Source organism: Aquarana catesbeiana, linkage group LG01 (genome assembly GCF_042186555.1).
Source record: "Aquarana catesbeiana isolate 2022-GZ linkage group LG01, ASM4218655v1, whole genome shotgun sequence".
In the NCBI taxonomy this organism is placed as follows: Eukaryota; Metazoa; Chordata; class Amphibia; order Anura; family Ranidae; genus Aquarana; species Aquarana catesbeiana.
Window position 1 is genome coordinate 222,776,745 of NC_133324.1, and position 16,983 is coordinate 222,793,727.

The 16,983-nt window shown below is 42.4% G+C and overlaps 1 protein-coding gene across 2 annotated transcripts in view; it reads right to left on the reverse strand.

Moving 5' to 3' along the window:
* Positions 1 to 16,983, reverse strand: part of LOC141139293 (synergin gamma-like) — a 43,525-nt gene that overhangs the window by 19,885 nt on the left and 6,657 nt on the right. Inside the window, exon 2 of one of the 2 annotated variants that reach the window (XM_073625263.1) lies at positions 11,121 to 11,171. The exons of the other annotated variant lie outside the window; for it this stretch is intronic. Coding sequence (XP_073481364.1) covers positions 11,121 to 11,171 — 51 coding nt within the window. The remainder of the gene's footprint in view (positions 1 to 11,120; positions 11,172 to 16,983) is intronic. 2 annotated transcript variants of the gene reach the window in all.

Below are 16,983 nucleotides of genomic sequence, written 5' to 3' on the forward strand. Positions count from 1 at the left end.
TGTGCAATTTCAAATACTCAGCGAACGCCCTCCACAGGCTAAGAAATACCGCCTCAACATTAACAACCTACATTCAAAAACAACTACAAAAAGAACAACTACTAGGACCAACCTACAATCAACCATCAAATATAGGGAGACACCAATTCAACCACAACAACTAGCATGTGCCCTGATCAACACCAGATCTGCAGTCAAGCACAGACTGGAAATCCACGACTTGATCATCGAAAACAACATAGATTGCCTTTTCATCACGGAAAGCTGGCTAAAATCCGACTGCAATGCCATCTTAACCGAATTGGTGCCTGAGAACTACAGGATCCTAACTGAGCATAGAAGAGGAAAAAAAGGAGGAGGCCTAGCAGTAATCTTCAAATCTCACCTCGCACTCACCAAACCAATTTTACAGAACTCAGTGCCATTCATGGAGACACTCTCCCTTCATCTTCAAACAACACCCCAAGACACTATTCACATACTACTATGTTACAGACCACCAGGGCCGAAGACTAATCTCCTTACACCCTTCACGGAATTCATCTCAATACTCACCCTGAAAACCAAAAACTTTCTGGTACTTGGAGACTTCAACCTCTGGGCAAACTCCACCCTCGACCCTATCGCCACCGCCTGCATTAACCAACTGGAAGAACTAGGTATCCAGCAACTGATAAATGCTCCTACTCATAGTTCAGGACATATTATTTTGGACCTCATCTTCAAACAAAATATGGAAATCAACATATTCGACAACGTACCGCTACCCTGGACGGACCACCACGCTATCAAATTCAAAATCGCCACCAACACCACCCTCCAAAAAATGGATTCACGCAATAACGGCACACTGGTTCAGATCTCAGAAGAAACTACACTCCGAACTCTTCAAAACCCCATTATCAAACAAAATAGCAACGCTAAATTTAAACCACTCAACTGAACAAACACTTAACTCCTTAAACAAGGCATTACTACAAACAGCAGACTCAGTGGCTCCAAAACACAGAACACTCATCCGCAAAAAAAAACTCGGGATGGTTTACTGGCACCCTTACTCTACTGAAGCGTGAACGCAGAAGAGCTGAAAGAGCCTGGAGAAGAATTTCTACTAAGGAAAACCGCTCAAAGTACAAAGTTCTCACCGAGAAATATCACAAAGCAATCTTCAAAGCAAAAAAAGAACATTTCTCGAACACCATCTCAACAGCCTTAAACCGCCCTCGGGAACTTTTCAAAATAGTCGCCCAGACTATGAACCCAACCTGCCTTGAGCCCCCAGCAAATGAAACTCGAGATTTTTGCAATGGGCTATCGGACTTTTTTAATCGACAAAATCGACAACATCTGGAAAACAATTCAACAGAAAAAAACTACCAACCTCAATCAACGAAAGCAAAAAGAGGAAATCAATACGAACATCACACAAGGACCGATATTCTCGCTAATCCCTGTCACCACTGACAGCACCAAAAACATCATCAGAAGCCTCAGAGACAGCACTTCACCAAACAACATCATTCCCACAAAACTTCTGAAAGAATGTTCCGACATTCCCAATCCCACTATAACACACCTCATAAATCAGCCATTCAAAGAAGGAACTGTCCCAATTGCCCTCAAGCAAGGCATCGTCAAACCTCTTCTAAAGAAACCCAACCTCGACCCTAAAGACCCCAACTACCGCAGACCGATAACAAGTCATAACATCATCTCCAAGGTCATGGAGAAAGCAGTCATACAACAGCTACAACTCCACCTGGACACACACAAACTGTTGGACCCCCTGCAATCAGGCTTCCGCCCAGGCCATGGCACAGAAACGGCACTCCTCAAAGTATGGGACGACGCCCTCAAAGCTGCAGATGACGGAGAATCAAGTCTCCTGGTACTGTTGGACCTCAGTGTAGCGTTCGATACAGTGGACCACAACACCCTACTCATCCGCCTCACAGAAGTAGCGGGAGTCACAGATTCAGAGCTACAATGGTTCGCATCGTTCTGGAAAATCGCTCTGACAGTGACAGGAGCCTTCACCTCTGAAACCCATGCAATATCGTATGGAGTCCCTCAAGGGTTACCTTTATCACCAGTCCTCTTCAACATCTACATCCTTCCGCTCCTCAAAATCATCAGAAATTCGGACCTCCGCTACCACTCGTACGCTGACGACATGCAACTCTACTTTCGCATCACCGGACAAAAAGACCACTATTAACAACTAGAAAAATGCCTCACATTGATAGACGACTGGATGACCACTAGCTACCTCAAACTCAATGGATCCAAAACAGAGCTTCTTCTACTACACGCAAACCAAAATACAAAAAACAAGAACCCTTGGAGACCGCCCACCGTCTTTGGACAGAACATCGCCCCAAGCACCATGGTCAAAATTCTTGGAGTCATTTTTGACTCAGAAATGTCAATGGATAAACAAATTGGATCAGTAGTCAGCGGATCTCACCACCTTCTTCGCCTGCTACGCAGACTTATCCCCTTCACTCCAAAAGAGGACAAAGCGGCAGTAGTTGGAACCATCATTAACTCCCTACTCGACTACGCAAACTCCCTCTACGCCGGACTACCTAAATACCAGATTGCACGCCTACAACTCATCCAAAACACCGCAGCAAGACTGATAACAGGAAAAAAACCCTGGAAATCCATTTCCCCATCCCTGAGGAGCCTACATTGGCTAACCATAAAGGATCGGATCACATTCAAGACCCTCTGTCTCACCCACAAATGCCAACATGGAAACGCGCCTCAATACCTATGCGAGAAAATAAAATGCTACGTACCTAATTGCAGTCTTCGATCAACCCACCAAAACCTCCTCCACGTTCCCAAATCCCGCTACGAATCAAAGGGAGAACGAAGATTCGCAGTCCAAGGACCACGGCTATGGAACACTCTACCGACCAACATCCGTATGGTAGAAAACCATCAGGCCTTCAGGAAGAAACTCAAGACCTACCTCTTCTAACAAGCTGGACCCACAGGATGGACCAAGCGCCTTGAGGCGATTCAGTTCGCATTTTCAGCGCTATACAAGTCATTTATTCATTCATTCATTCATTCATCCATCAAACAGTTACTATTATAAAGAATAATAACTGTTTGCTTATATGGACCATGGACTCAAATCATCTGTTTTAATCAGTACAATGCTATACAATAGTATATTACAAATCTGTACAACTGTTGATGTTCCATTGAAAATTGCCTGTTGGGGGGAGATGGGCGGAGCCTAGCGGAGCAGACATGCATTGTTAGAGCTCCACACCGCTGAGGAGAGAAGAGAAGGACAAAGCGGAGCCTGCAGGCTCAAAAGGTATCCATTTGAACCTTTTTGCCCCTGGGAACAAACTGTGAAAGTTTGGGCAGGAAATATGGTACTGGGAGGAAACCGTGGCAGAAATAAAAATCACCTCACAAAGAGCTCACAGGCACTCACTGCAGCTGAAGCAGCTCCAGTCACCTCACAAGATACAGCATCAGGGCGCTCTCACAGACAGAAAATGTCACAGCAAGACTCTCCATTTGAGTCAGATACAGAACAAATCCTCTCACAAACTTCTCCACAAGCCTCCTCAGCATCCCCAGTAATATTATTACAATTTGAAAAGATGCTTCATAAGGCTTTAAAACAAACCTCAGACCAAATAACAAAAAGCCTAACCAAAGAAATAAGAGAGCTGGGAAACCGCACCGCAGCCTTAGAAATAAAAATGGATGAAATTGAAATTACAACCCAAGAAAATATAACAGAATTTGAACAATTAAAAGAAGAGAATTTAATACTTCAAACCAAGCTCGAAGATTACGAAAATAGAGCCAGACGTTCAAACTTGCGCATAAGGGGAATACCTGAAACTGTGACAGACCTGCAATCTACTATTACTGCTCTATTACAAGAACTAAAGCCAGATATCCCTATTGAACGTTTAGAACTGGACAGAGTACACAGAGCCCTCACAGCCAAAAAGAAAGATGGACCCCCACGTGATATAATCACAAAATTTCATTATTACAGAACGAAAGAACAAATACTAACTGCTGCAAGAGAAAAAAAGGAACTTAATTTTCAAGGACACAATTATTAAATTTTTGCTGACCTATCCCAACTTACTATTACTAAAAGACGATCCATGAAACCCCAACTAATGGAACTGCAACGCCACAACATTATGTATCAATGGGGCTTCCCCTTTTCAGTCAGATTTAACCACCAAGGTACAATTTACAGAAGCAGATCAGCAGATGAACTACAACAAACCCTTTTAAAATTAAATCTGACAGAACCCACAAGCAGCAACACTCCCACACGCAGAAGAATGGCATCATCTTCACCTTCAGGCAGCACCCAGAAAATTTCAGAACAAAATGGGAATCATCATTCTCACAAAAGAGGCCGTTATGCCACATCATCCATGGACCAAGAAGATTCAATGGACTGACATCCTAATTCCTGATATCTCTTCATTTATTATACTAAGAGATGGTTCTCTATAAAAAAACTGTATTTATAACTGAATGTAACTGCATTCTGATAGTCACACACTGTGTGGGATCATGTTACATTCCAGTTATATTTCTTATTGCTTCTGATTCATATAGCCTTAGAATATATAAGTGAAATAAGGAAATTCTTGTTCAGTTATATATTATCAGGTAATAACAATAGATTTATTACTTTTTAGGACAAATATGTTCAATAATCCAGAAGTAATGGAAGCTTTTTCTTTTTTTTCTTAAAACAAATATATTATTACCTAACTAGTTCCTAGAATTATGTTTTTGTTTATTTTAATCTGAGGCAATACAACCTCAATTTTATGAGTTAACATATCTAAACAGCTACATATGAATAAAATATGTAATTGTTTACTCTAAAAGGGTTAAAATCCCAAAATAATTCAAACTATCTTCATCAATACCAAAGTTATTAACAGTACCTTTCTAACTGAATTATTTAGCCTAGGGCAAGACTAACCATATACAACCACCCTGGAATAAATAATTTCAACAAAAACTATATTCTGCACTCCAATTAATGAAACATCATTCTGATGTCTTTTGACATAGCACTTCTCTCCTGTAAGCGGAAGATCCGTGTACCCCCATTAGCCCTCCTCATTCTCCCAACCATATTATGTGGGAGTGTGACGAAGGCACTTATTCCCCTGAGAGAGATATTTATTCTCTTTCACGGATAAATTGTGATTACTTGCAAAAAATAATTTATACAATGTATCATCTAATCTCATATGTTTTTTGTTTACTCTTTACTCCAGAATTCACTGGTTTCTTTTCTATCTTTTCATCTCTTCAGTCCACACAGGTTGATCTGCGCAGTCAGCTCTGCATAACAAAAAGTAAGTCAAAACTATTTGATCTGTTGCCATGGCACCACTGAATATACTTTCCCTGAATGTTCAGGGAATAAATGTCCCTCAAAAAAGGACCAAAGCCTTCCGTACTTTCCATAACAAGAAGGCTCACATAGTATGCCTCCAAGAAACACACTTCACCAAAGATTCTACTCCAAAATATATTTCTCCTTTTTATCAACAAATTTACACGGCTTCTGCCTGTACCAAGCAAAGGGGAACTCTAATTGCATTTCACCGATCCACACCATTCACCTTATCATCAGAAATTAAAGACCCAGGAGGTAGATACCTGATACTCATGGGTTATATAATGGATACAGCAATCACGGTGATTTCCTACTACGCTCCTAACAAACAACCTACACCATTCCTCTCACATATATTACAAGTGATTAATACACACAAAATAGGAACAGTGATAATGTGTGGGGATTCGAACCAGGTCCTCCTCCCATTTCTAGATAAATCACCTTTTACACCATCCAAAATAACCTCTAGATTACCTTTTTCTCAACTTCTTTCCAAATACAATCTGGTAGATTCGTGGAGAGAAAGTAACCCAATGAAAAAGAAATTCACTTATTTCTCGCACCCTCATCAAACCTTCACCAGAATAGATCATATTTTTCTAACAATAGGAATGCTACCAGAAATTATTGCATCAGATATAATTCCGATTCCGTGGTCTGACCATGATGCAGTATACACTACTATAGCCTCAGCCATACCAAAAGCGCATGACCCAACGTGGTACTTACCGGACATAATGCTCAAACACCCACTACATCAGATGGCCATTGAACAAGCTTTAAAGGAATACATATCAATTGATAATACAACAGACATCTCCCCAATAACACTGTGGGAAGCTCATAAGCCTGTCTTGCGTGGTACAATACAAAGACAAATGGCACTATTTAAAGGGGAACGCAAAAATCTAGCAAAAAAACTAGAACTCAATTTTAATGCAGCCTACATATCATTCCAAGATAATCCATCTCAGAGTACAAAATCTCATCTGGAAAAATCTAGATTGGAATACGATCTATTTCTCACTGAGTCAGTTGATAAATCCCTCAAACGCTCCAAACACAATTTCTACATGAATACAAACAAACCAGGTACATATTTGGCTCGGGCATTAAATTCAACTAACAAATCTTTCAAACCAATACATTTGAAATTATCAAAAAATGTTTATACTTGTAATCCAGTTAAAATAGTCCATAAATTTCAAATCACATCTCGCAACTTTATACAAGACAAACAATGAATTTAATCCTACAGAGGCTGAATCCTTCTTCTCAAAAATAACCTTACCTGAGTTATCTCAGAATCAAAAAAGCAGTTTGGATGAGCCTATAACTATAGATGAAGTTGCTAACGCCATAAAAGACCTAAAACTTAACAAAAAACCAGGCCCAGACGGCTACTCGGCTTTATACTATAAGCAGGGCAGTGTTATTGACACATATTGCTAAAAAACGGAAAATCCCTTTATGTTTTCTATCTCTCGATATTAAGAGGGCATTTGACACAGTATCCTGGCAATATATGCAATATTCATTACAAAAATGGGGTTTTGGACCCCACTTTTTAACATGGATCAAAGCATTATATAATAAACCCAAAGCCTATATAAAACAATGCTGGATACAAATCTGATGCCTTTAATATCGAAAGAGGTACCCGACAGGGTTGCCCATTATCTCCCTTATTATTTGCCCTTATACTCGAACCCATGGCCCAATACATCAGAACAAACCAAACTATAACTGGCATTGAAGTAGGAGGTATTACACACAAATTATGTATATTTGCAGACGATATATTACTTTTTCTATCATCACCACAGGTCTCTGGTCCTAACTTAATACCAGCTCTTGATGGATTTGCAGCCCTATCCGGCCTTATGATTAATCCTAAGAAATGCCTAGTGCTTAATATTTCACTCACAAACATGGAATTGATCCCGGCTAGGGCTGCACTCCCATTCACATGGGCAGAAAAATCAATCCCATATCTTGGAATTCATTTAACAGCATCTCATTCTGACTTATTCTCAACCAATTATCCTCCTGTATTAAGACAGATCACAAATCTAATAAAACAATGGTCGCAACTTCCTTTATCCTGGATAGGGAAGATTAATGCAATCAAAATGACTATTCTACCCAAATTGCTTTATCTATTCAGAGTCCTCCCTATTCCAATTCCTTCCTATTTTTTGAGAATAGTACAAAAAAGAGCAACTTCGTTTATATGGGGCTCTTCTAAACCACGTATACCTATACACACACTACATCTTCCCAAAAATAAAGGAGGCCTGGGATACCCTAATTTTACTAACTACTACAGAGCAGCACATTTGGACAGTCTGTCCAAATACCATGCAAAACAGGAAATCCCATTATGGGTATTTATAGAGGCTTCAGAAAATGACCCTCTATTAATATCAAACTTATTATGGCTTGATCCTAAAGACCGCTTTAAAATTCATAATCCCATAACTAAACACTTCTTATCTCTCTGGGATAAACTAAAAACCAAATATCAGTTACAATCTCCACACAATCCTCTCCTTTCTTTTATCAAAAATCCGGCCTTTTATCCGGCATGGATCTACCCAAATTCTTTTAAAGCTTGGACAACATCAGGCATTCAGACACTAAATGACTTCATAGCATCTAAATCATTCCTTTCATTCCCATCGCTTAGAGAAAAATATGATCTACTAAACTCTGAGATATTTAGATATCTCCAAATCAAAAATTTCTATACACCATTCCTAAAGGGGGATACACCATTATCCCAATTATCCATTTTTGAATCAATCTGTACAAAAGATCCATTTGCTAAAGGTACAATTTCATCACTTTATAATCAATTATATGGAGTAGCAAATCTTAATAGACCCTCTTACGTTCAGAGGTGGGAGGAGGACCTGGGACGAACTTTAGAAGACACGGACTGGTCTAACATATGGCTCACATCTAAGTCATCTTCACCCAACATCTTAGCACTGGAGACAAATTATAAAGTCCTAACTCCCTGGTACCTTGTACCCGCTAGAGTGGCAAAATATTCACCTAATACCTCAGCTCTTTGTTTTCGAGGATGCCCAGAAATAGGCACACATTTACACATATGGTGGACGTGCCCAGTAATCCAAACCTTCTGGAAGGAAGTCTTTGTGATTGCATCTAAAATATTTAAAAAAATAATACAACCAGATCCATATATAACTTTACTTAATCTAAAACCGGAATGGTTAACACTCTCTCAATTCAAACTTATGATCCAACTAATAACGGCTGCAAAACAAACAGTGGCCAAGGCATGGAAATCTCCTACATTGGTACTAGCAGAAACAATTCACAGAATGAATAATACAATGTCCCATGCTAAGATGGTAGCCATCGATCAAAATCAAATTCCAAAATTTGAAAAACTTTGGCATCCTTGGATAAAACAACAGTTCCTGTCAAACTTCAATGACTCTGTCCTCTTGCCATGGTAACAGATTAAATGACTTACAGAGACACCCATTCTAAGGCTTCAAAGAGAACTAAAAAGAATAATAAACTGACGAGCGGGACAACCTTGTGGACCATACCTCTACCTTTCTACCCTTTTTCTTCTTTCTCTTTCCTTTTCTCCACCTTACGATTAAAGCTCATTATCAGAATTTATTTGACCTATATACACTCTACCTGTAAACAATATGTATAGTAGGTATAAATCATTTAAATACCTACAAAAGTAACTAAGGAAATGATATATATCTTTAATTTAGGTTTACGTGAACCCAATGTTTAATATTTGAAATTTCATGATATTTACCTATATAAACCCTACTGTAAAACAATGAGCTTACTTTATAGATCCTTGTAAACTTACTTTATGTATCTTTATAATATTGTATACTCAATAAACTTCTTTTGACAAGGAAAATTGCCTGTTGGCACACACTCTGAAAAGCAATTCACTGCGGTAAAGAAAAATGTAACCTAATATTCACCAATTCTTAATCTGTAGGCCTGTTAATTCAGGTCAATTTTTCATTCATGCTGATGGTTCTCCTGTGACCAAATTTCAATTTGTTTCAGTGTTCAAGAAATGTATTCTGTATTTAGGTTTGCAAGAATTGCGTTTCACACCCCATTCCTTTTCGGATTGTGGCTGCAATGGAAGCAGCCAGGCTTGGGTTCGAGGAGTCCTTGATCAGGAGGCTGGGAAGATGGGAATCTAAGCGTTATCATATTTATGTCCGCTCTAACCTTTCGCTTTGCATTTTAGGACAGAAAAAATATGTTTGGATAATCGGACTTTCTTACATTTTCTGGGCGCATTAATGGGCGTCTCATCGTTGCTATATTACTAACTTAAATCTCAATCCTGAAACTTGCACCATTCTTTGTAAGGGAGTAAGAGGTTTGCAATGGTCAAATTTATTTTATTATATTTCTGAGTTATATTTAGTGTGGCCATCACCTTCGGTGTTGATTATTCACCTCGGCGCGAATGATGTGGGTCATATGAAGACCTTGGATTTGATCTACAAGGTCAAACATGACCTGCACCATTTGAGAATGTCATCTCCAAACACAACTATCGTTTTCTCTGATATCATTCCCAGACTACTATTGTTGGCACACCCCAAGTTTAAGAATTTTGAGAAAATAAGGAAGAGGGTGAATCACTCAGTTGAGAGGTTCATGCCTATTATAGGGGGGTTATCCTTTCGGCATTTCGATTTGGAGGGTGGGTTTTAGGGCTTGTATCGGGAGGATTTGGTCCATCTCTCCGATGCAGGCCTGGACATTTTCAACTGGGGGTTGCAGAGCATAATTGAAAAGGCCGCAGGTTTGGGGTAGGATTGGTGCTTTGGCCATTAGATGGGTAAAGTCCCGACTTTGTGGGGACTTGTTATTATAAAGTTGATGTAATGTAATTTGCTTGAGTCATTAAGGCTAAGCAATTTTGAGAATGATAATTTGATTTGATTTAGAATTGTGATATGGTTATGAAAAGTTATGAATTTATTTGTAAACCAATAAAAGTGGCACAGCCAATTTATGCCAATATTTGAGTGTGGTGTTCATTATTTGTTTATTGTGTTTGAAGATGGGGGAAAAATGTGCAGAGTGCAATTCCATGTAAAAGGAGGCACAATTATTTTGTGCACACCTTCATGGGCTTGCCATGTTTAAACTTGTTAGATTGGATTATAACATAAAATGTAATTTAAGGGATGATGGCCCTTTAAATATTCCTGCTCACTTGAGGGCAGGTAGGAATGGGCCAATGAGAGTTGGTGGAATGTTCTGGAAGCAGTGAGGCTCATTATATAAAGGACCCACTGTCCCAGAGTTCTGGCTGCCAGTCAAAGGTTCAAATAAGAAGTGGTATCCAACAACCCCCCCCCCCTCCCGTCGCGTGCACTTTATGTGGTATGTCACCTTGCATCTAAGGGGGACTTGTTATTATAAAGTTGATGTAATGTAATTTGCTTGAGTCATTAAGGCTAAGCAATTTTGAGAAAGATAATTTGATTTGATTTAGAATTGTGATATGGTTATGAAAAGTTATGAATTTATTTGTAAACCAATAAAAGCGGAGCCAATATTTGAGTGTGGTGTTCATTATTTGTTTATTGTGTTTGGAGATGGGGGAAAAATGTGCAGTGTGCAGTCCCATGATTCTTTCTGAATGTATTACCTTGTGAATGTTCTTTAAACATGTCTTTAGTTGAAAGGTGCAGGCGTCTAACTGAAACAAAATTAAAACTGAAGAGCATTTCAAGAAGTCATTGCAATAAAATTTTAGTAAGCAGTGCTAGGACAAGGTCTACACAAGAAAGTGAACCCCATTTCTCCCTACCCCCCCCCCCCCCCAAAAAAAAAAAAACCTTGAATTGTGTAATTTACAGTGCTCTGCATAAATGAGTACACGCCGACAGATTTGTCAGAAATCCTTTACTTTCCTTTCAAAATCAACATTTTCTATGGGACATTATACTACAAAATACTCCCAAAAATGCGGGCCATTGATTGCAACCAAGATTTGTTAAATTTGTACTCATAAAAAAGTATTTTTCCTAACAAATTTATTCAAAACCATGTTGCAAAAATTAATACACCCAGGGTCGAGTCCTGCGGGAACGGCGTTCCTGTACTTTTGCCGCAGCAGGAACGCAGTTCCCATTAGGAGCCGCGTCCTGCAAGAGGGATGCCATTAGTGGGGTGACACAGATTACTGGGGGGGGGTGGCAGGTCGGCGCCGCTCAGGGGTGCCTGCTGGGCCGCACGTCCATGTGGGGAAAGCAGCTGGGTTGCTCCTTCAGCCCGCATCACTCACCCTGCCTATTCAGTTTAGCAGGCGGGGTGGGGAGCGGAAACTACCCAGCTGCCCTATGACTGTGAAGGGGGAAGAGGCTGCGATGGATCCCAATCCCATCGCCTGTTGCCGCCTGCCAGACCAGGAAAAAAGTGAGTGCTCTTCCATGTAGCAGCCTCCCTGTGTGCCTGGATAGGAGGAGTGACGGGGGCAGCAACATATTGAGGAACTGATCTTTCCATATTCCTCCTGCAACCGCTGAATGCCCGCTTCTACACCTCTCCCTCTTGCAGGCATTCAGAGGCTGCAGGAGGAATATGGAATGATCAATTCCTCAATATGTTGCTGCCCCCGTCACTCCTCCTCTCCAGCTTCTTTTGCTGCCCCCACATGCTCTTCAGCTCCACCAGTAATCTCTGCCCCCCTGTGCTTTCCACCCCCCTGTGCTCCATCTCCCCCAGTGCTATCCAATCCCCCCAGTGCTCTCCAGTTCTACCCCAGTGTTTTCCAGTTCCCACCAGTGATCTTCGGCGCGCCCCCCCATGCTCCCTCCCCCGTGCTTCCTCCCCCCAGTGCTATCCAGTCCCCCCCATGCTCTCCACCCCCCGCTCTCTCTGATCCCCGGTACTCTCCATCCCCCGTGGTACTCTCCAGACCCCCCAATGCTTTCCAGCCCCCCATCTTCTATCATGTCTGCAGTATCTAAACATCTCCTGTAGTATGTCTGCAGTCTCTGACCATCTCCTGCATGATGTCTGCAGTCTCTGACCATCTCCTGCATCATGTCCTCCATCTCTGACCATCTCCTGTATCATGTCTGAATTGTGAAAATGGATGAGGATGACTCTGGGTGGGGATGAGAGGTACATTCACTATGTAACTCTCTATCCCCACCCAGAGTCATCCTCATCCATTTTCACAATGCAACTCTGGAAGCCCAGGTTCTGAATCTGGGGAAGCAACTGTCAGCACTGAGAAGTCCCTCCATACTAAAGGAGAGCCAGGAACGTACACGGCAGGTGCCGGCAGGGGCCAGCACAGAGGCGGGTGGAGACAAAGAGGTGCAGGCACTAGCAAAGAGTAGATGGGTGACAGTCAGGAGGGGTAGAGGGGGAAGTGCCAGGGAGGCCGATCCAGGACTGGAGCATCCCAATAAGTACGCTCCATTGAGTGACATTGGTGAAACCAGTCAGGGACCAGCACTGCTGGAGCTGAGGGACTCTCCTAGCTGCCGGGGGAAGAACTCCTCCAGTGAGAGTGGGGGGGGCAGCAAAGGGAAAGGAAAGACAGATTCTGGTGGTAGGGGACTCAATTCTTAGAAGGACAGAGAGGGCAATCTGTAACCAAGACCTGAAGCGCCGAACAGTATGTTGTCTACCGGGCGCTCGGGTTCGGCACATCACGGATCTTGTGGACAGATTACTGGGAGGGGCTGGGCAAGACCCGGCTGTCATGGTGCACGTTGGCACCAATGACAAAGTCAGAGGCAGATGGAGTGTCCTAAAGAACGATTTTAGGGACTTAGGAGCTAAATTGAGGAAAAGGACCTCCAAGGTATTCTCAGGAATACTACCGGTACATCGAGCCACACCAGAAAGGCAGAGGGAGATTAGGGAAGTAAACAAGTGGCTGAAGAGCTGGTGTAGTAAGGAGGGGTTTGGGTTCCTGGAGGACTGGGCCGACTTCTCAGTCGGTAACTGGTACTATAGAAGGGACGGACTGCACCTAAATGGGGAGGGTGCAGATCTGCTGGGAATGAAGATGGCCAAAAAGTTAGAGGGGTTTTTAAACTAGGCGATGGGGGGGGGGGTCCAGAGACAGAGATAGCCAGCACGGAAGATATTCCAGAGGGTAGTATTGGGGGCATTAGTGGTAGGTTAACCAAAGCACAAAAACACAAGGTGAGTATAGTAGCAAGTCCTAGTTGCAATCTCGAAACACCCAATACGAGGACAATATGCGACCGGTCTAAACTATGTGGCATGTTCACCAATGCCGGGAGCATGGCGGACAATATGGGTGAACTAGAGATACTGTTGTACAAGGAGGATTTGGATTTTGTGGGAATTTCAGAGACCTGGTTCAACAGCTCTAATGATTGGCTGGCAAACATTCAAGGGTATACCCTATCCTGCAAGGATAGAGAGGGTAAAAAAGGGGGAGGGGTATGCCTATATATCAAGAATAATGTACAAGTGAATGTGAGAGATGACATCACTGAGGGAGCTAGAGAGGAGGTGGAATCCTTATGGGTAGAGCTCCAAAGGGATGAAGCTAAGGGGAAAATAATACTGGGAGTATGCTATAGGCCCCCTAACCTGAGGGAGGAAGTGGAGACGAATCTCCTATCACAAATTGGATTAGCAGCAAGGATGGGAAGTGTTATCATAATGGGGGATTTTAATTATCCAGGCATAGACTGGGCGGAGGGAACTGCGCATTCATTTAAGGCTTGCCAGTTCCTTAATGTCTTGCAGGACAATTTTATGGGTCAGATGGTAGACGCACAAACTAGAAATAAAACATTACTGGATCTACTGATTACCAACAATACAGACCTGATCACGGATGTGGAAATACGGGGCAATTTAGGTAACAGCGATCACAGGTCAATTAGTTTCAGTATAAATCACACAAATAGGAAACATAAAGGGAATACAAAGGCACTGAATTTCAAAAGAGCCAACTTCCCTAAACTACAAACCATGCTAAAAGGCATAAATTGGGATAAAATATTAGGAACAAAGAATACGGAGGAGAGATGGGTTTGCTTTAAGAGCATATTAAATAAGGGCATTAGCCAATGTATCCCATTGGGTAATAAATTTAAAAGAGCGAACAAAAATCCTGGATGGCTTAACTCCAATGTAAAAATGCATATAAAAGCAAAGGAGAAGGCCTTCAAAAAATACAGGGTTGAGGGATCATCCTCAGCATTCAGACTTTATAAAGAATGCAACAAGAAATGTAAGGGTGCAATTAGGACGGCTAAGATAGAACATGAAAGACACATAGCGGAGGAGAGCAAAAAAAATCCCAAGAAATTCTTTAAGTATGTAAACAGTAAAAAAGGGAGGACAGACCATATTGGCCCCATAAAGAATGAGGAAGGACATCTGGTTACAAAGGATGGGGAGATGGCGAAGGTATTGAATTTATTTTTCTCCTCAGTCTTCACGAGTGAATCGGGGGGCTTCAGTAACCAAAACTGCAGTGTTTATCCTCATGACACGACACAGGAAGCACCTCCATGGTTAACAGAGGACAGAATTAAAATTAGACTTGAGAAACTTAACATTAATAAATCACCGGGACCAGATGGCTTGCATCCGAGGGTAGTTAGGGAACTCAGTCAAGTGATTGCCTGTCACGTACCTGGTAGGTTTTGAGCCTGAAGTGCAGAGAAAGACCTCCCTTACAGCTCCCACTCCCGTTCCCCTGGAATGGAGACAGAGGGCCCAGTAGTGAGGAGTGGTATGGGTGCCTGGCAGGATCAACATTTACCGGAAGTTCAGGAGTGGTGGCACCCTCTGGAACCTGAAGCTGAAGGGGAGACTGGAGACTGGAATGCAGAGAGGACCAGAAACCACAGCAGGTAAGTAAACAGGACTGAAGAGCTGGACTGGAACCAGGAACAAGCAGCAGGTAGTAAACTGGAACGCTGGACTGGAACCAGGAACAAGCAGCAGGTAGTAGACTGGAACGCTGGACTGGAACCAGAAACAAGCAGCAGGTAATAGACTGGAACGCTGGACTGGAACCAGGAACAAGCAGCAGGTAGTAGCCTGGAACGCTGAACTGGAACCAGGAACAAGCAGCAGGTAGTAGCCTGGAACGCTGGACTGGAACCAGGAACAAACAGCAGGTAGTGGTCTGGAACGCTGGACTGGAGCCAGGAACAAGGCAGCAGGTAAACAGACTGGATACTGGTATCAGACAGAGGGATGGTCAAACAAGCCGGAGGTCGGTATCGGTCGATCAGCAGAGGTACCAGGGATTACACAGAGGGATGGTCAGGCAAGCCAAGAGGGTCTGGTGCAGGCGGATAGCAGGATGGTCTAACAGGAAGCCGGGTCAGATAGCAGAGTACACAGGTCAGATCAGGTTAAGGCACACGGAATGCTGTAGAGCAGACAGCGGGGATTCAGTGTGACAGGCCAGTTTAAATAGCCTGCCTGGCACTAGCGGGAGTGCGCGCGCCCGTGCGTGACAGCACCCATGAACGCGCGCGCATGCGCAGTGGAACCCGTGGCCGTGTTCCCGTGCGTCTGAATCGCCGATTACTGGCAGGATCTTCATGACATTGCCAGACTGTTGTTCCTAATTTTTACAGATAGTCTACTGACTGGAATGGTACCAGCTGATTGGAGAAAAGCCAATGTAGCACCAATATTTAAAAAGGGCCCAAAATACATCCCTGGGAATTACAGACCAGTTAGCCCAACATCAATAGTATGTAAACTCTTGGAGGGGATGATAAGGGACTATATACAAGATTTTAGTAATAAGAACGGTACCATTAGCAGTAATCAGCATGGATTCATGAAGAATCGTTCTTGCCAAACCAATCTATTAACCTTCTATGAGGAGGTGAGTTGCCATTTAGATAAAGGAAGGCCCGTAGACGTGGTGTATCTGGATTTTGCAAAAGCATTTGACACAGTTCTCCATAAACGTTTACTGTACAAAATAAGGTCCGTTGACATGGACCATAGGGTGAGTACATGGATTGAAAACTGGCTACAAGGGCGAGTTCAGAGGGTGGTGATAAATGGGGAGTACTCAGAATGGTCAGGGGTGGGTAGTGGGGTTCCCCAGGGTTCTGTGCTGGGACCAATCCTATTTAATTTGTTCATAAACGACCTGGAGGATGGGATAAACAGTTCAATCTCTGTATTTGCAGACGATACTAAGCTAAGCAGGGCAATGACTTCTCCGCAGGATGTGGAAACCTTGCAAAAAGACCTGAACAAATTAATGGGGTGGGCGACTACATGGCAAATGAGGTTCAATGTAGAAAAATGTAAAATAATGCATTTGGTTTGCAAAAATATGAATGCAATCTATACAATGGGGGGAGAACCTCTGGGGGAATCTAGGATGTAAAAGGACCTGGAATGCCAAGCTGCTGCTAACAAAGCAAACAGAATATTGGCATGCATTAAAAGGGGGATCAACGCCAGAGATAAAACGATAATTCTCCCACTCTACAATGCTCTGGTCCGGCCGCACCTGGAGTATGCTG